The sequence below is a fragment of the Trypanosoma brucei genome, chromosome 10 (genome assembly GCF_000210295.1).
Source record: "Trypanosoma brucei gambiense DAL972 chromosome 10, complete sequence".
Taxonomy (NCBI): domain Eukaryota; phylum Euglenozoa; class Kinetoplastea; order Trypanosomatida; family Trypanosomatidae; genus Trypanosoma; species Trypanosoma brucei.
The window spans coordinates 1,973,003-1,990,115 of NC_026743.1; the positions used below are offsets into that span (position 1 = coordinate 1,973,003).

The window sequence follows — 17,113 nt, forward strand, 5'->3', positions numbered from 1 at the left end:
AGGAAGTTCTTGCAGCAGGCCCAAGCACCATTGAAGTCGAACCCCTTGATGCAACCCGACCCTCGAGGGCCGCGCCCCGATGGTTGAAAGCCACAACATCACCGGTGGCAGTTGGTCGCCACCGACGTGACAACCGCGTCGATGAGGATCCTCTGGCACTCAAAATCGAACGTCTGGAAGTCGCCACCGGCGAACATGACTGACAACTGGTGCCGTCTGTTGAAGGTGGGGCGTGAGCAAACAGAGCATCGGAGGCAATACCACTTGCCGATGATCTGTGCAATATTGGTGCTGTCGAAGACGCTCGTTCAACTGATGTTGAAGCCCTAGAGCTCATTGGCATCGGCCCCACAAAGGCACCACTGGCACTTTTACCCTGCTGGAGGGGGACGGGTGCCTTAGCGGCGGCAGCGGCATCAGTTGGCGAACATCTATATAGCACACGCGCAGGTGGAGAACTTCTGCCAACAGGAACCGAGGCCCTGGTAGTGGGAACCTGTGGTGCCGTGCGAGGTCCTGCAGCTGACGATAGTCGATTGGGAAGAGGTGATTGACCCGCCATCACTGATGAGTACCGGCTCGGCACGCGAAGTGGCGGAGGCGGCCTTCCGCCTGGTGTTGGGGCCCTGGACGCCAGCTGCTGGGGCGCTACCGATTCAGAGGTGTGTACTGTTGACACGTTGGCCGCGTTCAAGTGCTCAACGGTGGTGGCGCCTTGGCCACTCGGCTCCACGTTTGGTGCCACTGTCTCGTTTTCCGCGATGGTTGGGGCACCAGGAACATGATCCTGCAGCACCGGTGATTCTCCAGCGTTCACTTCTAGTCTGACAACAGGTGCATGGTCCGCAGTCGTTAAGGGGCGCTGACGTAGTTCACGTACGGCCGGGGATCTCCTCCCACCTGAGGTTGAGGCCCTAGAAACTAGAACCCTTGGCGTTAAGCGGTTGTCCACGTGTGGAGTTGACGAACTTGGAGCGGGAGGATCGGCAACACTCGGGTTACCTTCCACAAGTTCTTCGACAATGGGCACCAGACTCCTACCATTGTCTGATGCAGCAGAGACTAAAAGTTGCGAGCTTGAAAGACTGTTTGCAGCACCTGGAGGCGGCCTACTAAGCATCGTAACACCGGTAGCGGCATCGGTCAATGATAATGTGCACGAATCCTGGAGAACTGACGAATCTTTTTCTAAGGAGTTAGAAACCACTGAGACCTGCGTCTGACTGGTCACGCGTGTTCGAGTGTTCGCCTTCATCCGGCTGGAGGTAGGCTGTTGGGTAGCGAAGACTGATGATTGCCGACGTAACACCCGCACCGCCGGGGGCCCTCTATCACGTGGGGTTGAAACCGCGGGGGCCTCGGTGTGCGCTACCTCGCGATTGTCCGCGCTTGCAGCCCCGATGTCGGGTCCGAAAGCATTTTCGTCAATAGAGACAGCTTGAGGGGAGCCTGAAAACAGCCTAGGAGTCACGGCATTCGTTGAAAACAGGGTTTCCTGTGAAACTTCACTTCTGTCTTTATCGTCCGTTTCGTCCGTTGTCTCTCTCTCCGAAGCAATATCTGCGTACGTATTGGCAAAGCTTTGTTGTATCAGAGACGTATTCGGTGTTTGACCATCCTGAAGCGTAAGTGTGAGCGCGCTCTGAGTAACTTCCGGAAGTTGCTTATCCTCCCCGGCGGTGCTTGCCGCCGTCTCATAATGAAAAGAGTTCATGTACGGCATGAGACTTCCGTTGGCATGGATTGACGAACCCCCATGCCCCCTTTCTGGGTAAAAGGAATCGTTTGGGCCATTGTCGCCGACAAAGTAGCCGCGCTCGGTGTTCACGCTTGCGTCCACTAACAATTTAGCGTTTTCTGGTGCTTCGCTACTTATGAAGATAAGTGGCACATCACAGCCACGTCGCAAGTATATTAACTTGTGCACGCATCTGAGGGTCCTCGTGTCGCCAAAAAAAACGTCAGTTATGGACCCGTGATTACCCCGAATACGGAGTACGTTCTGGTGGAGCTCCACTTGAAGGTCACAAAGCGGGAACTCGGCCAAGCGGGTGCGTGACATGAAGGTGAGGAAAACCAACGAGGCTCTTTCGAACATGAGGGCACCCTGGACACAACCACTGCTCTCTTCATGCGTCGACGTCGTAACGTTGGTGGTTAACCGAATGTTCTCGGTAAATAAGATACTATGGGCACAGCGGAGCTCAGCTGCAGACAGGCTGTCTGTGCGGCTCATCTCAACGTCGTCCACCTTGTGCTGCTGCTGCTGCTGCTGAGACTTCAGTTCCTTCTTTGCCTCATAAAGCAACTCTTCAAGATGTTTCACGCGCTCTGTCATGCGTTCATACTCCATGGTACTAAAGCACTGTGAATTTTCCACGCTAGTTTGGTTGGGTGGCACTCTGATTATTACTGACTCCCTGCGTTCCTCCAAGGCATGATCAATGGTTTTGAAGGTGCCCCGCTGGGCCGGTGACTTCCTGCGAGCTTTCTTACATGCCTCAATGATTTGGAGATACTCCTCTTGTGAGCGAACCCCAACCTCCAGTTTCCAGCCATAACTTACGGCCAGTGCTGCATGGTAACCCATAGCCCGCGCCGTGTCATATTCCTGAGTTGTAACGGGCACGCCATCGATGGTAGTGACCGAAAATCCAACTGCGAGGAGCACCATTACGCGGTGAAGTGGGTGGGCTGCGATGGGATTCCCCTCCAGGTCAATAACAAGCAGCGACGGCTGCCTGGTTAGACCCATGAAACTCTCAATCATGTTGTTTTCAAGCCGTAGCTCGAGCAATTTGGGGTGCGTGCCGAAGTGCTCAAAGTTTTGGAGGCAGTTGTCACGGAGGTCAATCGAAACGTAGTCATACCCTTGGTCTTTGATACCCCAGAAGGTGGTTATTTTCTCACCACGGGCATCCAGACGCGACCCGCTCATTGCAGCTATATCACACAATCAAGCAAAAGAATGGAGAGCAGAAGCAAACAAAGGGTCTATTGTTTACCGGCACATATAACCGCGTCGGCGACGCAATGAACCGATCGGCCTATCCCGTGCAAAATAAAGAGAAGGTAGCGTGTATGCGTGTGAGGGTAGCAAGCTGGTAATTAGCTATCAACAACTCTCCTACCGCAAACCGTAACAGTGCTTGTTCTTGTCATGAGGCTGGTAACGCGACACACTAAATGACGATACCAGTCACCTTTTGCAGGTCACAGTCTCCCGTACAACCTCCTGCCGCCTCCGCTTCATCCCATCGAACACAGGGCGGTAGTACAGTTGCTGCGTTACTTCGTGACAATTTGGCCTTCCCTCATCGTGCCGCCGCAAGGTACGTCTCCGTCACACACTAACCGAAGACAAGCGTCGTCACAAAGAGGACGTGGGTGTGTTGACACCGCCTCCACTACATGCGTATGGACTTCCGGTACACCTACAATGGCTACTGCTTCCAAAACTCAGCTAATTCACCTCAGAGGCAGGGCTATCAGTAAAAGATTCGCATTTAGGTCATTCTACCCTGGTTCAATTTTACAAAAATGTTAGAATCTGGAATGGACCAGAGCGTAGTATCATAAAGGGTGCAGCAAGGGGGGGAAGGCGCTGAAAAACACATCTCCTGCACGATCGTAAGTGGGTACGGCTAATATGGCGACCTCTCACCCTTCACGCAGAGCTGAGAACAAACATATATCCTCCTTATGTAGTTTTTAATATCCTCCTCTTCCTTCCTCTTCTCTTAAGTGGTTTAGCGCTCTCTTCACAAGATCAAAATAAAACAAAAACAAAATAAAAAAAAAGTATTCCGTAGAGGCACGAGTTCAGAATATGCCTACCAAGATCTATCCACTACGAGGCAACAGCGCTTGACGCGTAAGGACGACCTCCTCCCACTACAACGTATCTGTGCCGCACGCCACCTCTTAATCATCATCTCTTGCCTGATCCGGACGATTTTTCGGACCGCCAGCTTGCTTGGCAACGATAATTTGGTTCACTTGAAGCACCGTCAGAACAGCTTCCGTTGCCAGATTAATTGCCCAGTATTTTGTTAGATACGGCTCAACAATACCAGCCTCCAGGGAGTCGATTGTGGTGCCATCCTCTACACCAACCCCATTGTGCACCTTGCCGGCGTTGTGGTCAATCTCGAGCTGAGTTACAACATCTGTTCCATTAAAACCACTAACTTCTGCTAGTGTACGGGCCACTACCTCGAAACTGGAAGCAAATTTGTGAATAGCGTACTGGTCAAGACCAGGACTTGTCTCGGCGAACAACTTCAGCTTTCTTTGGAGTTCCATCTCGACGGCCCCCGCACCGGCTACGAGGCGCTTGTCCTTGGTAAGGGCCTTGAAAACGTTGACGCCGTCGTCAATGGCCCGTTCAACATCGTCAAGAACGTTTTTCGTTGCTCCACGGACGACAATAGTGGACAACTTGGAATCGTCTTTGTCTTGGACAAACGATATGATGTTCTTGCCACCGGCATCCGTCACGTCCACGTTATCACACGATCCAATATCCTCCACTGTTGGGGTGTCCAGGCGAGAAAGAGTCCGCGCTCCCACTGCCGCACAGAGCCGACGGAGCTCGAATTTGGACGGGACCTTCACAGCCATTATGCCGTACCGATTGAGGTAGTGAAGGGCGAGGTCACCAAATGTTGAGTTTGAAACGATGACGTTGACACCTGTCTTGTGAATGTTGGTGATGATCTCTTCCATCGCCTCCTCCTCTTTTCTCGAGAACTGGAGAAGCTCGTCTGCTGTTTCGATCAATGCTGTCCCTTTCGTTTCGGTTGATGGCACATCTACTGCACAAGCGTATACGGCAATTTTCGCCTTCTTCTGGTGACGTACAACACCCTCAGGGTTTCGTGCAATCACAAATCCACGCACGTTCCGGGATCCCAACACACAGTCGCCGTCTAGCTTCGCCACGCGCACGTTGTCAACATTGAAGGACCGAGTGTTTGTGGGGCACGCATTGATGCAGGCTTCAACCACCAGGTTCGCCAAGAATGAGTCGTGTCCGTACTGCTTTGAGGCGATGGCCGTGCGAATTGGCGCCATCACCTGCTCCTTGAGGAGTACATCGTCCACCGTTCCCACCGTCAGGGTTTCAAGGATCTCCAGACTCTTGTTTCCAGCCTTCTTGTACCCCTCCACAATTTCACTTGGATGGAGGCCCATGCGTACAAGCGACTCCGCCTGGGAAAGGAGCTCGCCAGCCAAAGAGACAACAAAGTTTGTCCCATCACCAACTTCCTCCTGCATGGCGTTAGAAGCCTGAACCAACAACTTCGCAGCGGGATGCTCAACTTCAAGCTCACGGAGGATGGTAGCAGCGTCGTGGGTTACAAATAGTTTGTTGAGGTGATTAATAACCATCTTGCACAGCCCGTAGGGTCCCATAGAACTGCGAGTTATCTTGGCAAGTTCACGGCAGGCGTCGATGTTCTTAATGACGGGGTCATCGACAAAGGTTGACCCATCCTTAAGCATGGACGCAGGACCAGTTTGCATGAACGACATCTTTAACGGAGCGGTTAAATGCGGCTGATTCCTCTGGAGAAGGCTGTGTGGATTATTAAACCAATGATTAAAACTTCAAAAGAAAAAAGACATAAAAAGGCAAACAAAGAGATATGAAGTTAGTTGGTGAGGAAAGGAGGGGTCGAAACCCCCATCCATGGCAGAATAGTTTAAAGGGGGAAACAGTCAGTGCTGGTTCCGGCTTCACACACCGTTCCTACGTTTCGTTAATTGGTACTTTAAATTTACCCAAGCGTACCCCCTTCTTATTATCCTCACTAGTGTTCGTCGCTGCATTGGGTGTGAATGTATGGACACGCGGTTCCAGTCAATCCACCCTACTCTTTCTTTCTTTTCTTCGTCTGACGTCCTTCCTCTTCCCCTTCCGGTAGGGTGCGAGGAATTTGAAACGTATGACAAAATATTGGTAGCCCGGCACAGCGGTTTTTGTAGTCCATTCCCATGACTCGGATGCGGAGGATATTTTCGTGAGTAACTCCCTGGGGATCGTTCGTCAGTTGAGTAAGAAAGCTCCGAAGGTTCTCGTCGAGCTTTTCGATTGAAAGCCCCGTGTGACCTATGCAACACGTCACCGAGTTGTGTCCCCTGCGCGGCACCACCACAGTCTTTGCTGCTTCCCTTATTCTTTCAGCAAATGGAGAACGCCGCGGGACCCAAATGGGGTGCCGCTGGTGACCACAAAACTCACCGGTCAACTGCGGTGGGTACTTTTTTACACCATACACAAAAAAATTGTCAAAACTTTTTGCGAGCGCCCTCACTGTGACGGGATGGGTAAATTTCACGCTTAGTTTGTTACTGTCAATGACCCTCTTAACACGCTGGAAAATGGCGTCACCGTCCTCGCTTAGTTTGAGAACCTCGTCCTTGTACCGGCGCTGAGGCGGGGGAGTTACTATGCATATGCTTCCCTGGTGAATTTCGTGTGGGACAATATAATAAAGGGGGACGCGGTGCGCCACGGGTGATACTAGGAAAGCCACTTCTACATCCACCTTTCGAAAGGCCTTCTGAGGAGCGGTAGCAAACAGATCCTCTAGCGTATCGCTTACTTCGGAATGACCTGCCTCCCTCAGAAGGAACTCGCATAACTTTTCCAGTGCCTCTCTGCTTCTTGGGGTCTCCATTGTGCTGCCCTTGGGATCACTCACAAAACGATAGGGGGGAGAAGCAGTATGAGGGAGGATAGAATGGGTAGAAGGATGAAGCCCCCAGAGAGGAGTCGGGAGTTCCCTCCAACTCGGAGGCTGCCGCTCGCTGCGGCTGCAAGAAGACAAAGAAGAAAGGTGGGAAGCGGATAGATAAACATGAGTGAAGAAACGCCAAGGGAAACGGTATTCTCCCCTAATGTATAACTTATGTGATCACAGCTAGAGTCCCTGTGGGCATTGACACATGCACCACAGGACTCACGTAATATTTGTTGTTTGATGCTTCGTACACAGGATGAAGCCGAAGGGTGCCGCTTGCGAATATCGTTGCGTTGCGCTTCAAAGTCCCACGAATTTTTTGAGAGACCTCGCCAAAGCAACAAAGTGTCAAGGTCTCCTCCTCACCACTCCGCTCTCCTTCAACAAAAACAGTCACGTGAGACACATTCTCCGACGCCTGCGAAACATCGAGCACGCGGCCAACAATAGTGATGTTACTCACGCACTGCGCATGGGGGATGAGCTCCGTTTCGGCCCATGAAGCTCCGATGGCAGACCTGGTTCCAAAGGGGGAGGTGGAAGACAAATCCACCGGACTGGGCACGTACGCGGGTAAATCAGGAACTCCCTTTCTGTTCAGCCTGTCTTTCACCTTCTTAGATTCTAGCACAATTCCGTGTTTTGACTTGCTGTGCATGGCAGCTCCCTCAAACGTAGAAAATTTTTTTCCGCATGTGGGGCAGCCGTGCTCCAGCTCCTGTTGGCGCTGCTCAGTCTCAGTAATTGCAGTAAAACCAGGCGCTCCCGTCCCCATTGGAGGAAACAAGCTCCCCTGACCGAAGGAGGCAGGTGTAGACGGAGCTGCAAAGGGAGATGTTTCCTGCCCTCCGGCTGTAACAAAGGGTGACGAGGCCGCGCACGGTGACGCCTCGAATGGGCTCCCCGCCACATCCTGCGCAGGAGCAAATGGCGACGCAACCTGACCAACAAAGGGTGAACTACTGACTGCAGCTGCGAATGGTGAAGAAACCTCATTCGGATTTGCGGCCGCTTGGACCGAAACAGCTGCTGCTGCAAATGAGGCACTTGGCTCCCTGGTCTGCCCGAACATCGGCAGCTGCCCAAACGGTGTAACAGGGGCTTTAAGTGGCTCCTCTTTCGGTTGGGGCGGTTGCAATGGCTTGACTACCTCCCGTTGTGTGGGAGAGATTCGCGTAAAAGGGTTTCGGACCTTTCCAGCGCGAAATGGGTTCAATGTTTGATCGGGTGCGGCAACAAAAGGGTCCACCAGGTCCACTTCTGCGAAAGCATCATGACCAACGTACGTCGCATCTACGGTACCTGTGGTCATGTGGTCCAAACTATCGAATGGATTCTCGCCCTCGGGGGCAACGTGTTCATAAAGGGGTATCTCTGACACATCAGGGGGCGCAGCAAACACCTTCATCACCATCGTGCTGTGCACAAAGTTACCCTCCAGCCTGTTCAACCCAATTTTGTCCCATACGCCAAGCATCTCTTCCATCGCAGCAGCTGGTATGTCACGGTCGGGTTGATGAAGAGGCTTCGGCGTCGGCCTCATGCGACGCGGGCGGCGCTCTTCTTCATCGACAAACGTTCGCTCAACAGGACTTATCGGTGAGGGCACCGGTGTGCTGACAACGTTAACGGATGAGGCCTCGACACCGGGTCCGGGGCCGGCCTCCACAGAACCGTCTCCGCCATGCGCCTGCTGGAGGTGCAACTTAGCCGCCATTTCAAGACGAAATGGCTTCTTACACACGCTACAGTGAAACTTCTTGTCCGTTGTTGATTGGAACCTCTGTTGGTAGCCCAGTGTCTGTGGGTGGCAGCTGCTAGCATTCCTGCACATCGCGCCACAGGGATATTTTGTTGCACGCATCAGACATTGCGCACTTGTCGTGCCTAAATGCTTAACGGCTGCGCTGCGAAAGAACCTGCGGTACATCGTCTTGAGGTAATTACAAAACGGAGGATGAGAAAGAGTGAGCACGGGGGGAAAGAGCAGGCTGCAAACAGGTGCAGCGAAGAAAAAAATCCAAGAGTTACAGCATTGTAAAGGTAGGGGGAAGACAAAGTATCCTGAAGCCACAACGTGTAATACGACGCAGGGAACAGCTTCAATTGCCGGAGAAGCGCACGTCATAAGTGCCCCAAGAGAACCAGGGAGCCGAACTGCTCCGTAACTACCAATTCAGTGTCTTCCACATACGTACCATGAATTGGAACAAATCTGGGCTTCTTGTATATTTTGGAAACAACATGCACAAGCGAGCCCTCCCGCAGGTTATTGACACTGTACTCAACAAATGGAAGTCCCCTGCATTTCAATGCAAGCATTTCTTGACTGCATATAGCCGTAGTCTGTGGAGAAGGTGCTGCCGACCTACCACACTCTGCCAACAGCAAGCGGCACGTCCACACAGGTTCTCCCCACATTTGTCCCCTACATGGCGAGCGGACAACACCAACACAGCAATGCGCCGCAAAGCACGATTGATGGAGCAGCGGTGCAACTGGTTTTGAAAGCATACACCTATCGTAGCATGTGTGAGGAGAAGCGACATTCAAGCCAAACAAATGACAGTGGGGCACAGTGGCGGTGGCGCAACGCCAGAGAACAAAAGGGGGGAGAGAGGCAACATTAACTGCTTTGCTGGTCATTGGTGCCAAAAGGTCGTCCGCTAGATGTGGTTGAGAGTGTCCCCCTTCATGAAGCTTGTTGATAGACACCGCCAAGTTCAGGCACTTCCCGATCGGTAGTGAGGTGCAACTTGCCACGAACACACACGCGTATGGCTTCAGACAAACCGAAGAAGTTTAAAAACAATCAGACCATGCTCCGCTCCCCAGTGAAAGGGTACACCCTTCTTTAATTTCCGTGTGCAGCGGGCTCCCCCACCGCCCACCGCATTCTTGGCGTTCAGACTATACCACTGCGCGCCCTTTGCAGAACAGATCCGTCTGTGGCATGGAACAGTCTCCCTAACTTAATACAAAGATCAAAATGTGCGCACCTTTACGATTTATGCATCCCATGTGGTGAGCACCCCAAGAAGCGCTTGTGACAAGCAACCGTAAGGTGGGTTTGGGGTGTACGGGCCTCGGCAAGAGCCCAGTCATGGAAGAAAAGCATTAACTAATCCCATTTTTCGTTGCCCAATAGGGTAGCCGCGAGTTTGTTGCAGCATGTGTACGCTGGGTGGCGTGCATCTCCCCTGGCTCTCTCGTGCAGGATATCCCCCAGCCTCAAACTTTCAACAAGGCATCAAGACGCGCAGCGATTCACAGAGTTTGGGATTATCCCATCCCCAAACAAATCGGTAAATTCAACTTATCTCCTTCACCTCCTGGGTAAAGTATCGTCGGCTTCCCCTTAACACAGGGGCCCTGTATATTGCTTGTGGGAGGGGTGAATCCGTAGAAACGAAAACGCCATCCAACGTCCACGCCACCCAAACGCACTATTATGTAGAAAAATGAGCGCTGTCGCACACAAAATATGTCAACCTTCCTAAGCAAAAAAGGAGGAGTTCAAGCTGAAGATGAAGAAACGGTGACGCAAGGAACCAGCCAAAGCCCACATAGAAAGGCATGAATATGAGTTTCTTATCAGTCGCCCCTTTCAAATCTTTTTATATACCTATTATCTACAGCGAGTAGGACTCTAGAGGCGCGCAGCACCCCCGACCCTCCGCCGTTATTTATCCCCCCCCCTCCCTTCCGACATTTCAATTTCTTAAAGATACCCCGCTTTTACCACTATCATCTCTATTACCTGGCATTACGTTAGCCCCATAACCCACCCCCGCCAACGACCCCTTCTATTCATATATAAGGGGTTCTTCACTTTGTCTTCCATCCGGCAACTTGCAAACCATTGTTGCCCACATCATCGGAGCCGAAAAGCGAAAATAGCTAAGTGGATAAGGATTTGAAACTGGGCCAAACGTTTTCTTAATCTTGCTACAGATCTTGTTTATCAACATTGCTCTCATTGCTATCATTACTTTCATTGCTCTTACTGCTCTTGTTCTCTTCCTCGCTTTTCTTCTCCTCTGTCACATTAGCTGGTTTCTCACTCACCTTAAACGTTGTCACATGTTTGCGAACAAATTCGTAGACGTTTTCAAATGAGCGTTCACCTTCGAAAACAACGGGTTTCCCTCCATTCGGGACGAAGAACACCGTCGGAAATGCTGTAACTGTAAAAGTAGACGAGTTAACGTAATTGGCTGTGGCATCAAGCTCGGCAACGATAAGGTCGGTTGCATCGAACTCCTTCGCGATCTTATCAAAGGTTGGAGCGAAATTCTTGCAGTGACCGCACCAAGGGGCAAAGAAAAGGATGAGCATGTCTTTTCCCGACGTAAGGTGCTTCTGCATTGTTTTTGCCACGATGGTGGTTTTGCCATCAACAGTCTCCACCTCGGGGACAGGGAGGGACTTGATGGTGGGCTCGACACGACCTGCAGCAAACTCCAGGATGAACTTCTCAAGGGACTCGCGGGTCACAACCTCCGCTGTGGAATGCAAGTAATTGGCGCCCCAGTGGATAGCCAAAAAGGCGGGGTACTTGGCGTCCTCCGGGACACCGAAGTCCCTCCAAACCGGATGTTTCGAAATGTTAACCCAGAGAACTACCATATGGGATCGCATTTTTTTACCCACTTCTGTGAGGCTTTCTTTCAACTCGATCGAGGCAGTTTCATTAGGCTTGACCATAGCCCATCCTACGGGCCGTTTTATAACTGAGTAGTATTGATAGTTCTCCGGGGTAATTTCACCCCCAAAGGCAACGCGAGAAATTTGAAGGAATTCTGTCAACTTCTCTACTTCCATGGGGCCATCGTAAACCTCCTTTTCGCCTCCCTTCCTGTACACCACAATGGTCTCGGGCTTCTCGTCGGGGAAAAGCTTAGGTTCTGCTTCAAAGAATTTGAGGCTGACTCTGAACGACTGCGCGGCCTCGGCCAGTGTGGTAGAAAGTGAAGTGCTATTGTTGGCTGTCAGGCCAACGCACACTACATCATGCTCCTCCTTTGCCCTTGTCACCTCTTCAGCATTGGACGCTGGCGTCACTGCCGGTCCAACGTTCGCTTTAATGTACTTGATAATATCGTCCTTCGTGCGGGCACCACCGTAGTGCTCCGCCTCCTTGCCATTACGAAAGAGAATGATTGTTGGGTATCCCCTGATGGAAAAGTTAGCCGCCAATTCAGGTTGTGAGTGACAGTCGACTTCGCCCATAAGTGCATTGTCAATAGTTTCATTGGCCGCCTTCTCCCACTCTGGTGCGAGCATCTGGCAGTATCCACAGGTGTCAACATAAAACTTCACGAGAAATATTTCACTCTTTGCGATGGTCTCGTTGAAGTTCTCTTTGGTGAGCTTCAGGGATTCCGCAGTCGACTCGCGCATGGTGGCGAGCGCAAGAGCAACAAGAAAAATAGCGCGCATCGTGACGCTTTTTATTAACTTAATAAAAAAAAGTAAACAGTATAACAAACGTTCACCTAGCAAAGAGGAGAAAAGGGGTGCGAAGCAAATTTTGACACGAGAGATCTTCGGAGCGGCATGCAGTGACAGGAAAGTACGACACCAACGTAATGCCAGCACTCGCGGTGGCACGAAAAAATAAATGTATCACAAGAGTCACTGATCCAGCAGCATACAACCGCCTGTATTCGCCCCGGATGCCCTGTAAAGGGGACCGTCAGCCAACATCAGGTGCGTGACGACCCCTCAACCCCTCTCATTTTTTGACTGAGGAGTAAACTCAGTAGACCCGACTCAACTCAACTGCACCACACTTTCTGTAAACACCTTTAACAAACAGTGAGATGATCAAAACCTGTTGGCACCTGCTCGAAGTGACGGGGAAGGCTCCAAGAAGTGTGACTCGCGCTCGAAGATCTTCATTTTGTTATCGGTACTGCTACTCTTCACTACATCCCCCTATCCTATAGGGTAAAGTTGTGGATCCTATGCTAAGTAAACGACAAGGCTAAAGAAAAAGGTAAATTGCGACAGTTACACACACTTTGCTGCGGAACGCATTCAGGAAGACCGTTTGCCACACTTCACGCGCGGGATGACCCGCGTACCCTACAACATCACATTTCTACTTAGGTCCCAATGTTGAGGCCAGGGAATCACATAGAGACTTCAGTTTTCTGTTCTCGTTCTCTAGTCTGTGTGTTTCATTTTGCTTTGAGCGAACTTGATGTCTAAGGTCTTTAAGTTTAAGAGTATTTTTCTCCATTTGTGAGCCCACGCTCTCTCGTAGTTCATCTGTTGTGCTCCTTAGTTGAGTTACTTTTTCTTCCAAGTGTCTCAAATACTCACGGAGGTGCTCCCTCTCCTTCTGAACGTCGGTAGACTGACAGGAAGCCACATTCATCGAAATTGAAGCCGGAGTGCTGGCACTGTCACTCCCTTTCGTATCACACAAACACTCCGTGCTGCCGAGAGTATCCTGAAGCAGCTGGTTCGCTCTTTTTATATTTTCAAGCTCTTCTTGAAGCAAGTTTCTCTCTTTTTGTATTTTCTCTACCGCATCTAATGTCGTTTTTTCATGAATATCGCGTAACAGGGCCACATTCTTCTTTGACTCAAGAAGAATTTCATCAGTTCTTTGCTTTTTAAGCTCCATCACACCCATGATCTCGCGTTTCTTTCTTAAGCAATGTCCAAACGTCCGCTCACGCTCACGGGACAACTCACGGATTGCCTTAAGCACCTCCCTTGCTCGATTGTCCTCTTCATGGGGAACGCACTGAACGCTGTGCTTCAGTGATGCATGCAAATCGTTAAGCATCGAAATTAGCCTCACCAGGGTAACACGTTGCAATGCATTCTTGTTCTGAGGTTCTCTGCTCAGGTCGTTTATCTGAATTACGAGGTCTTTAACTTGTGCTTCTGCCGCGTTGAGACCTGCGTCCGCTTCAGACAATTCATTCAAGTACTCGTCGCGCTCCGAATATTTGGTTGCTTCTTCCTGAAGCACTAGCCGCTCAGTGTGCGCAATTGTATTACTTCGGATCGCTTCTTCAAGACTTTCTTCTGCTTTTTTCAAACCTTCCTTGCTTTCTCCAATTGAATTCTCTGCATCCGCTATGGAGGAAGACAAAGAGAGTATCACCTGATTGCGCTGCTGCATGACCTTCTCTTGGATCAGTAAAGCTTCCTCCAGCCCTCTAAGCTGTTCTTTAAGCTCTTCAATGGATTCCCTTTGTTTAGCGTCCATCTTTGAATCCAGTGGCTCACCTCTATGTATTCGTAGGTTAACAATACTTTCCCTTTTTAAACGTTTGTTAGCGCCTACCTTTCATGCAAATTGCGAAGTTCACAACGCAGAGGCGGGAATATTTGAAAAGGATGGAAGTTAAAAGAATTGGAGAACGGCATCGCACCAACAGCGGGCCCAAGCGAATAACAAAACGAATTGCGTAACAAAAAACTCAGCTAACCGCATTTTTATCATGGCTTTCGCTGTAACACGAATGCGTAGTGAACCCCCATAAGGCACCTCCGTTCCGCTATAATTGAGTAGCAGTTGTCCTCTGCCACCCACCTTCCGTAATCGTGAGTAAGGTTCATTGAGCTGCGCGTCGCAGCACCGAACCAGCGAGTGAGCGAGGCTAACAGCGGCCATCTGGGTTTTCCAAAGTCCATAAGAAGAACATACCCTCCCTCCTTAACGTAGGCCGCGGCTGAGTTCAACATCTTCCGCGCCCCTTCCCGACCCATGTTCAACAATTCATTCCGAATCACAACGGTATCGTATTTCCTGAAGTCGGGCATTTCGGTCTCCCTCCGCTCAACAGTGTCAAAAGTTATAGAGCTCCCAGCCCAGTTATAATCATTCTTCAACATAAAACCCAAAGTCAGAGCCCGCCGCCTTTCAGTTTGCTCCTCTTCAGAAAGCGACAAGTCGGTTTTGTATTCGTCGTCATCAACCCTTTCCTTTACAATAAATTCGACACGAACAGCATTTGACATCTCGTAATATCTCACATCCCTTGCGTCTGCCACCTTTGGAGTGAGATCAAGCACTCGGCCTCTGCAATACTTCCGGTACATCCATGACACCGAACGATACATACACCATTGGGGTATCAAACTCAAGCCCCAAATCACTGCAGAGCCAGTGATAAATGTCACTAGAAAAAGATTCCGCCCTTGAACTATCTTCAAGTATTTATCCTGTGGTATTTGAGTAGGTTCGTACCATTGTGCATCAGCACCATGTACACTGACAACCTTCCCCTGCATGCCGTTGAAAGCACTGGTGGCGCACAAAGGTGTTGTTAAGTCATGGATTTCTGTACAAGAGCTCGTACAACAGCAAGGAACGCCTCTTCAAAGTGCGCAAAACAACAACAACAACAATGATAATATTAATAATAATAACGGTGGAGACACTACAGTCTCGCAAACAATAAACGCAAGTCTACACTAAGCAATAACGAGATACCCAACACGCTACTGGTTGCCTCACCTGTAAAAGGAGAGCACGAACCTCCAGTACCATATCGTCAACGGGTCCAACGGCAGTCCATCAAACCACTTTATTTTCACGAACGGCAACCAGTGCGGACCACTTGCACAACTAGAAGTTAGGCACAGCAACCACCTGATTGTTTTGTCAAGTGTAACAAAGTCAAAAATTTCACCAATTAATGAACGATCCATTAAGGAGAATTCTCCCAACAAATGTTGCGCACCCGTCTTCTCCCTCAGCTGGCCATCTAAAGAGCGAACGTCGTTAAGAAAACCTGCACAAGGCCGCCTTTCCTGAAAGGACCACGATAACTCAGCCATGTAAAGAAACCCAACAACGGAGCTTGCTAATCTCTGGGAAGCCCGTACCGCCATTCCAAGTCCGAAGTAGCCGCACGAAGCACCGATCAATGCGAAATAAACCCCGAGGGGGTTGAATACACCATTAATAGTACGGCATATAACGGCGCGCTCTCCTATATTTGGTGTGTAGCCTTCTCTTTCTATTTGTTTTAACAAACAAAGAAACGCATCCTCTTCAGGCAAAGATGACTGACGCATACCATCTAAATAATACTGGTCGGTGTATCAAGCATATAAAACAGAAAAAAGAAAAAAACAGTATAAAAGTAGGACAAAACTAGGATTTACAACTCACACAACTAACTCCAAGCAAGGATTTTTTTCCTCTCCACCAAAAAAGTATTAAAAATATAGGGAATCCTCAGATGATTGACAAAAAATTTATAACTTAAGTGATTGCTTTACTTACTGCCCTCCTCTAGCACGACCACGCCCCCGGCCGCGCCCGTAGTCTGCTGCGCCACGGAAATCGCCGCCACCTCCGCGTCCAAAACCTCGTCCCCCACGCATATACCCCTGGCCCCGTCCTCCACGGAAATCGTTGCCATGCCCGCCCTTCTCGCAGTAGTGGGCAATATTTTCCACACTTCTCGCAGTAGCCTCCACCAGGTACTGCAGGCGTGAAATGTTGCTTCTATCCACGTGAAGGTACTGATCATCTCTGTCCCACACAGCAATGAGGGGGGTGTTATTTTCTGATATAATACCGTTAATGACATGCTTAACTGTGCTCTCAGTTATATCAAACTTCTTGGCCATAATCTCCACGGATATCGTCGCAAAGCTGCGCCTGCTGTTGTAACAGAATATCTGTAGGGCTGCTTCCTTCAAACGTTGTAGAAATGTGTCTCGTGCCTCAGTACCTCTCGGCATGTTATCCCAGACCTTCATGTTTTTGATAACTTCACTTGAGCGCGCATAATCACCCAGCTTCAAGGCAGTGTAAGCAGCTGTTATTTGCTCTCTGAACTCGATAGGCTCGCCCAGGAGTGGCTGAAACTGCATCTGATTTATTACACGGTAGAAATAGCGGTGATGGTGTGTAACCTCGTAGGGTTTTTTTGCTTCGTCCACTGTGCCGACTACAAGCGTTGAAAGCATCGTTGCAAGCTCCAGCTGACTATAAGGGATGTGGGCGTGTGGAGGCAGTAGTAAATCACGGTACCTCAACTCCTCATCCCCCTTCTCATCTTTTAAATTCGGCAGCTTTTGGCCTATCAATACCTCAGGACCTTCCCACGAATTCCATAAAGGACTCAGGAGCTCATACGCTTGCATGATGTCACCCATAATGAAGGATGCCAAACCCAGTTGTGCGACAGCTCTGTTATAGAGGACAGAATTATGGTTGGAGTTGCACAGCTTCTCTGCCCCACCAGAGCGTCGTATGAGATCTCGTCCCTCCCGGTACTTCCCTTCTAGTCCCATTTGGTAAACCAAATGAAGCAGAGCAAGTGATTTGGACTCGTCATCACCGATGAGGAGGAGTTGCTCGTAGAGCGATCGCACTGTCT

At 50.2% G+C, this 17,113-nt stretch overlaps 10 protein-coding genes across 10 annotated transcripts; all 10 read right to left on the reverse strand.

The window, feature by feature from the left end:
- Position 1: 1 nt before the first annotated feature.
- TbgDal_X10000 (hypothetical protein, conserved, (fragment)) lies at positions 2 to 2,938 on the reverse strand (the record flags this gene model as incomplete). Its single annotated transcript, XM_011779871.1, has 1 exon — positions 2 to 2,938. A coding segment is annotated over one exon (2,937 nt), but the record flags the coding sequence as incomplete, so codon positions are not given.
- Positions 2,939 to 3,924: 986 nt separating this feature from the next.
- Positions 3,925 to 5,538, reverse strand: TbgDal_X10010 (CCT-theta, putative; the record flags this gene model as incomplete). Its single annotated transcript, XM_011779872.1, has 1 exon — positions 3,925 to 5,538. The coding sequence occupies one exon, from the start codon at positions 5,536 to 5,538 to the stop codon at positions 3,925 to 3,927; it is 1,614 nt and encodes a 537-aa protein (XP_011778174.1).
- A 338-nt stretch (positions 5,539 to 5,876) lies between these two features.
- On the reverse strand, positions 5,877 to 6,686 carry TbgDal_X10020 (hypothetical protein, conserved; the record flags this gene model as incomplete). The annotated part of the gene is made up of 1 exon (XM_011779873.1): positions 5,877 to 6,686. The coding sequence occupies one exon, from the start codon at positions 6,684 to 6,686 to the stop codon at positions 5,877 to 5,879; it is 810 nt and encodes a 269-aa protein (XP_011778175.1).
- Positions 6,687 to 6,915: 229 nt separating this feature from the next.
- TbgDal_X10030 (RNA editing complex protein, MP63) lies at positions 6,916 to 8,679 on the reverse strand (the record flags this gene model as incomplete). Its single annotated transcript, XM_011779874.1, has 1 exon — positions 6,916 to 8,679. The coding sequence occupies one exon, from the start codon at positions 8,677 to 8,679 to the stop codon at positions 6,916 to 6,918; it is 1,764 nt and encodes a 587-aa protein (XP_011778176.1).
- A 194-nt stretch (positions 8,680 to 8,873) lies between these two features.
- TbgDal_X10040 (hypothetical protein, conserved) lies at positions 8,874 to 9,395 on the reverse strand (the record flags this gene model as incomplete). The annotated part of the gene is made up of 1 exon (XM_011779875.1): positions 8,874 to 9,395. The coding sequence occupies one exon, from the start codon at positions 9,393 to 9,395 to the stop codon at positions 8,874 to 8,876; it is 522 nt and encodes a 173-aa protein (XP_011778177.1).
- A 1,302-nt stretch (positions 9,396 to 10,697) lies between these two features.
- TbgDal_X10050 (bloodstream-specific protein 2 precursor,putative) lies at positions 10,698 to 12,191 on the reverse strand (the record flags this gene model as incomplete). Its single annotated transcript, XM_011779876.1, has 1 exon — positions 10,698 to 12,191. One exon carries the CDS (start codon positions 12,189 to 12,191, stop codon positions 10,698 to 10,700), a length of 1,494 nt encoding a protein of 497 aa, XP_011778178.1.
- Positions 12,192 to 12,855: 664 nt separating this feature from the next.
- TbgDal_X10060 (hypothetical protein, conserved) lies at positions 12,856 to 13,980 on the reverse strand (the record flags this gene model as incomplete). Its single annotated transcript, XM_011779877.1, has 1 exon — positions 12,856 to 13,980. One exon carries the CDS (start codon positions 13,978 to 13,980, stop codon positions 12,856 to 12,858), a length of 1,125 nt encoding a protein of 374 aa, XP_011778179.1.
- Positions 13,981 to 14,213: 233 nt separating this feature from the next.
- TbgDal_X10070 (hypothetical protein, conserved) lies at positions 14,214 to 15,008 on the reverse strand (the record flags this gene model as incomplete). The annotated part of the gene is made up of 1 exon (XM_011779878.1): positions 14,214 to 15,008. The coding sequence occupies one exon, from the start codon at positions 15,006 to 15,008 to the stop codon at positions 14,214 to 14,216; it is 795 nt and encodes a 264-aa protein (XP_011778180.1).
- Positions 15,009 to 15,230: 222 nt separating this feature from the next.
- On the reverse strand, positions 15,231 to 15,797 carry TbgDal_X10080 (hypothetical protein, conserved; the record flags this gene model as incomplete). Its single annotated transcript, XM_011779879.1, has 1 exon — positions 15,231 to 15,797. The coding sequence occupies one exon, from the start codon at positions 15,795 to 15,797 to the stop codon at positions 15,231 to 15,233; it is 567 nt and encodes a 188-aa protein (XP_011778181.1).
- Positions 15,798 to 16,004: 207 nt separating this feature from the next.
- On the reverse strand, positions 16,005 to 17,111 carry TbgDal_X10100 (eukaryotic translation initiation factor 3 subunit 8, putative, (fragment); the record flags this gene model as incomplete). Its single annotated transcript, XM_011779880.1, has 1 exon — positions 16,005 to 17,111. A coding segment is annotated over one exon (1,107 nt), but the record flags the coding sequence as incomplete, so codon positions are not given.
- Positions 17,112 to 17,113: the final 2 nt, after the last annotated feature.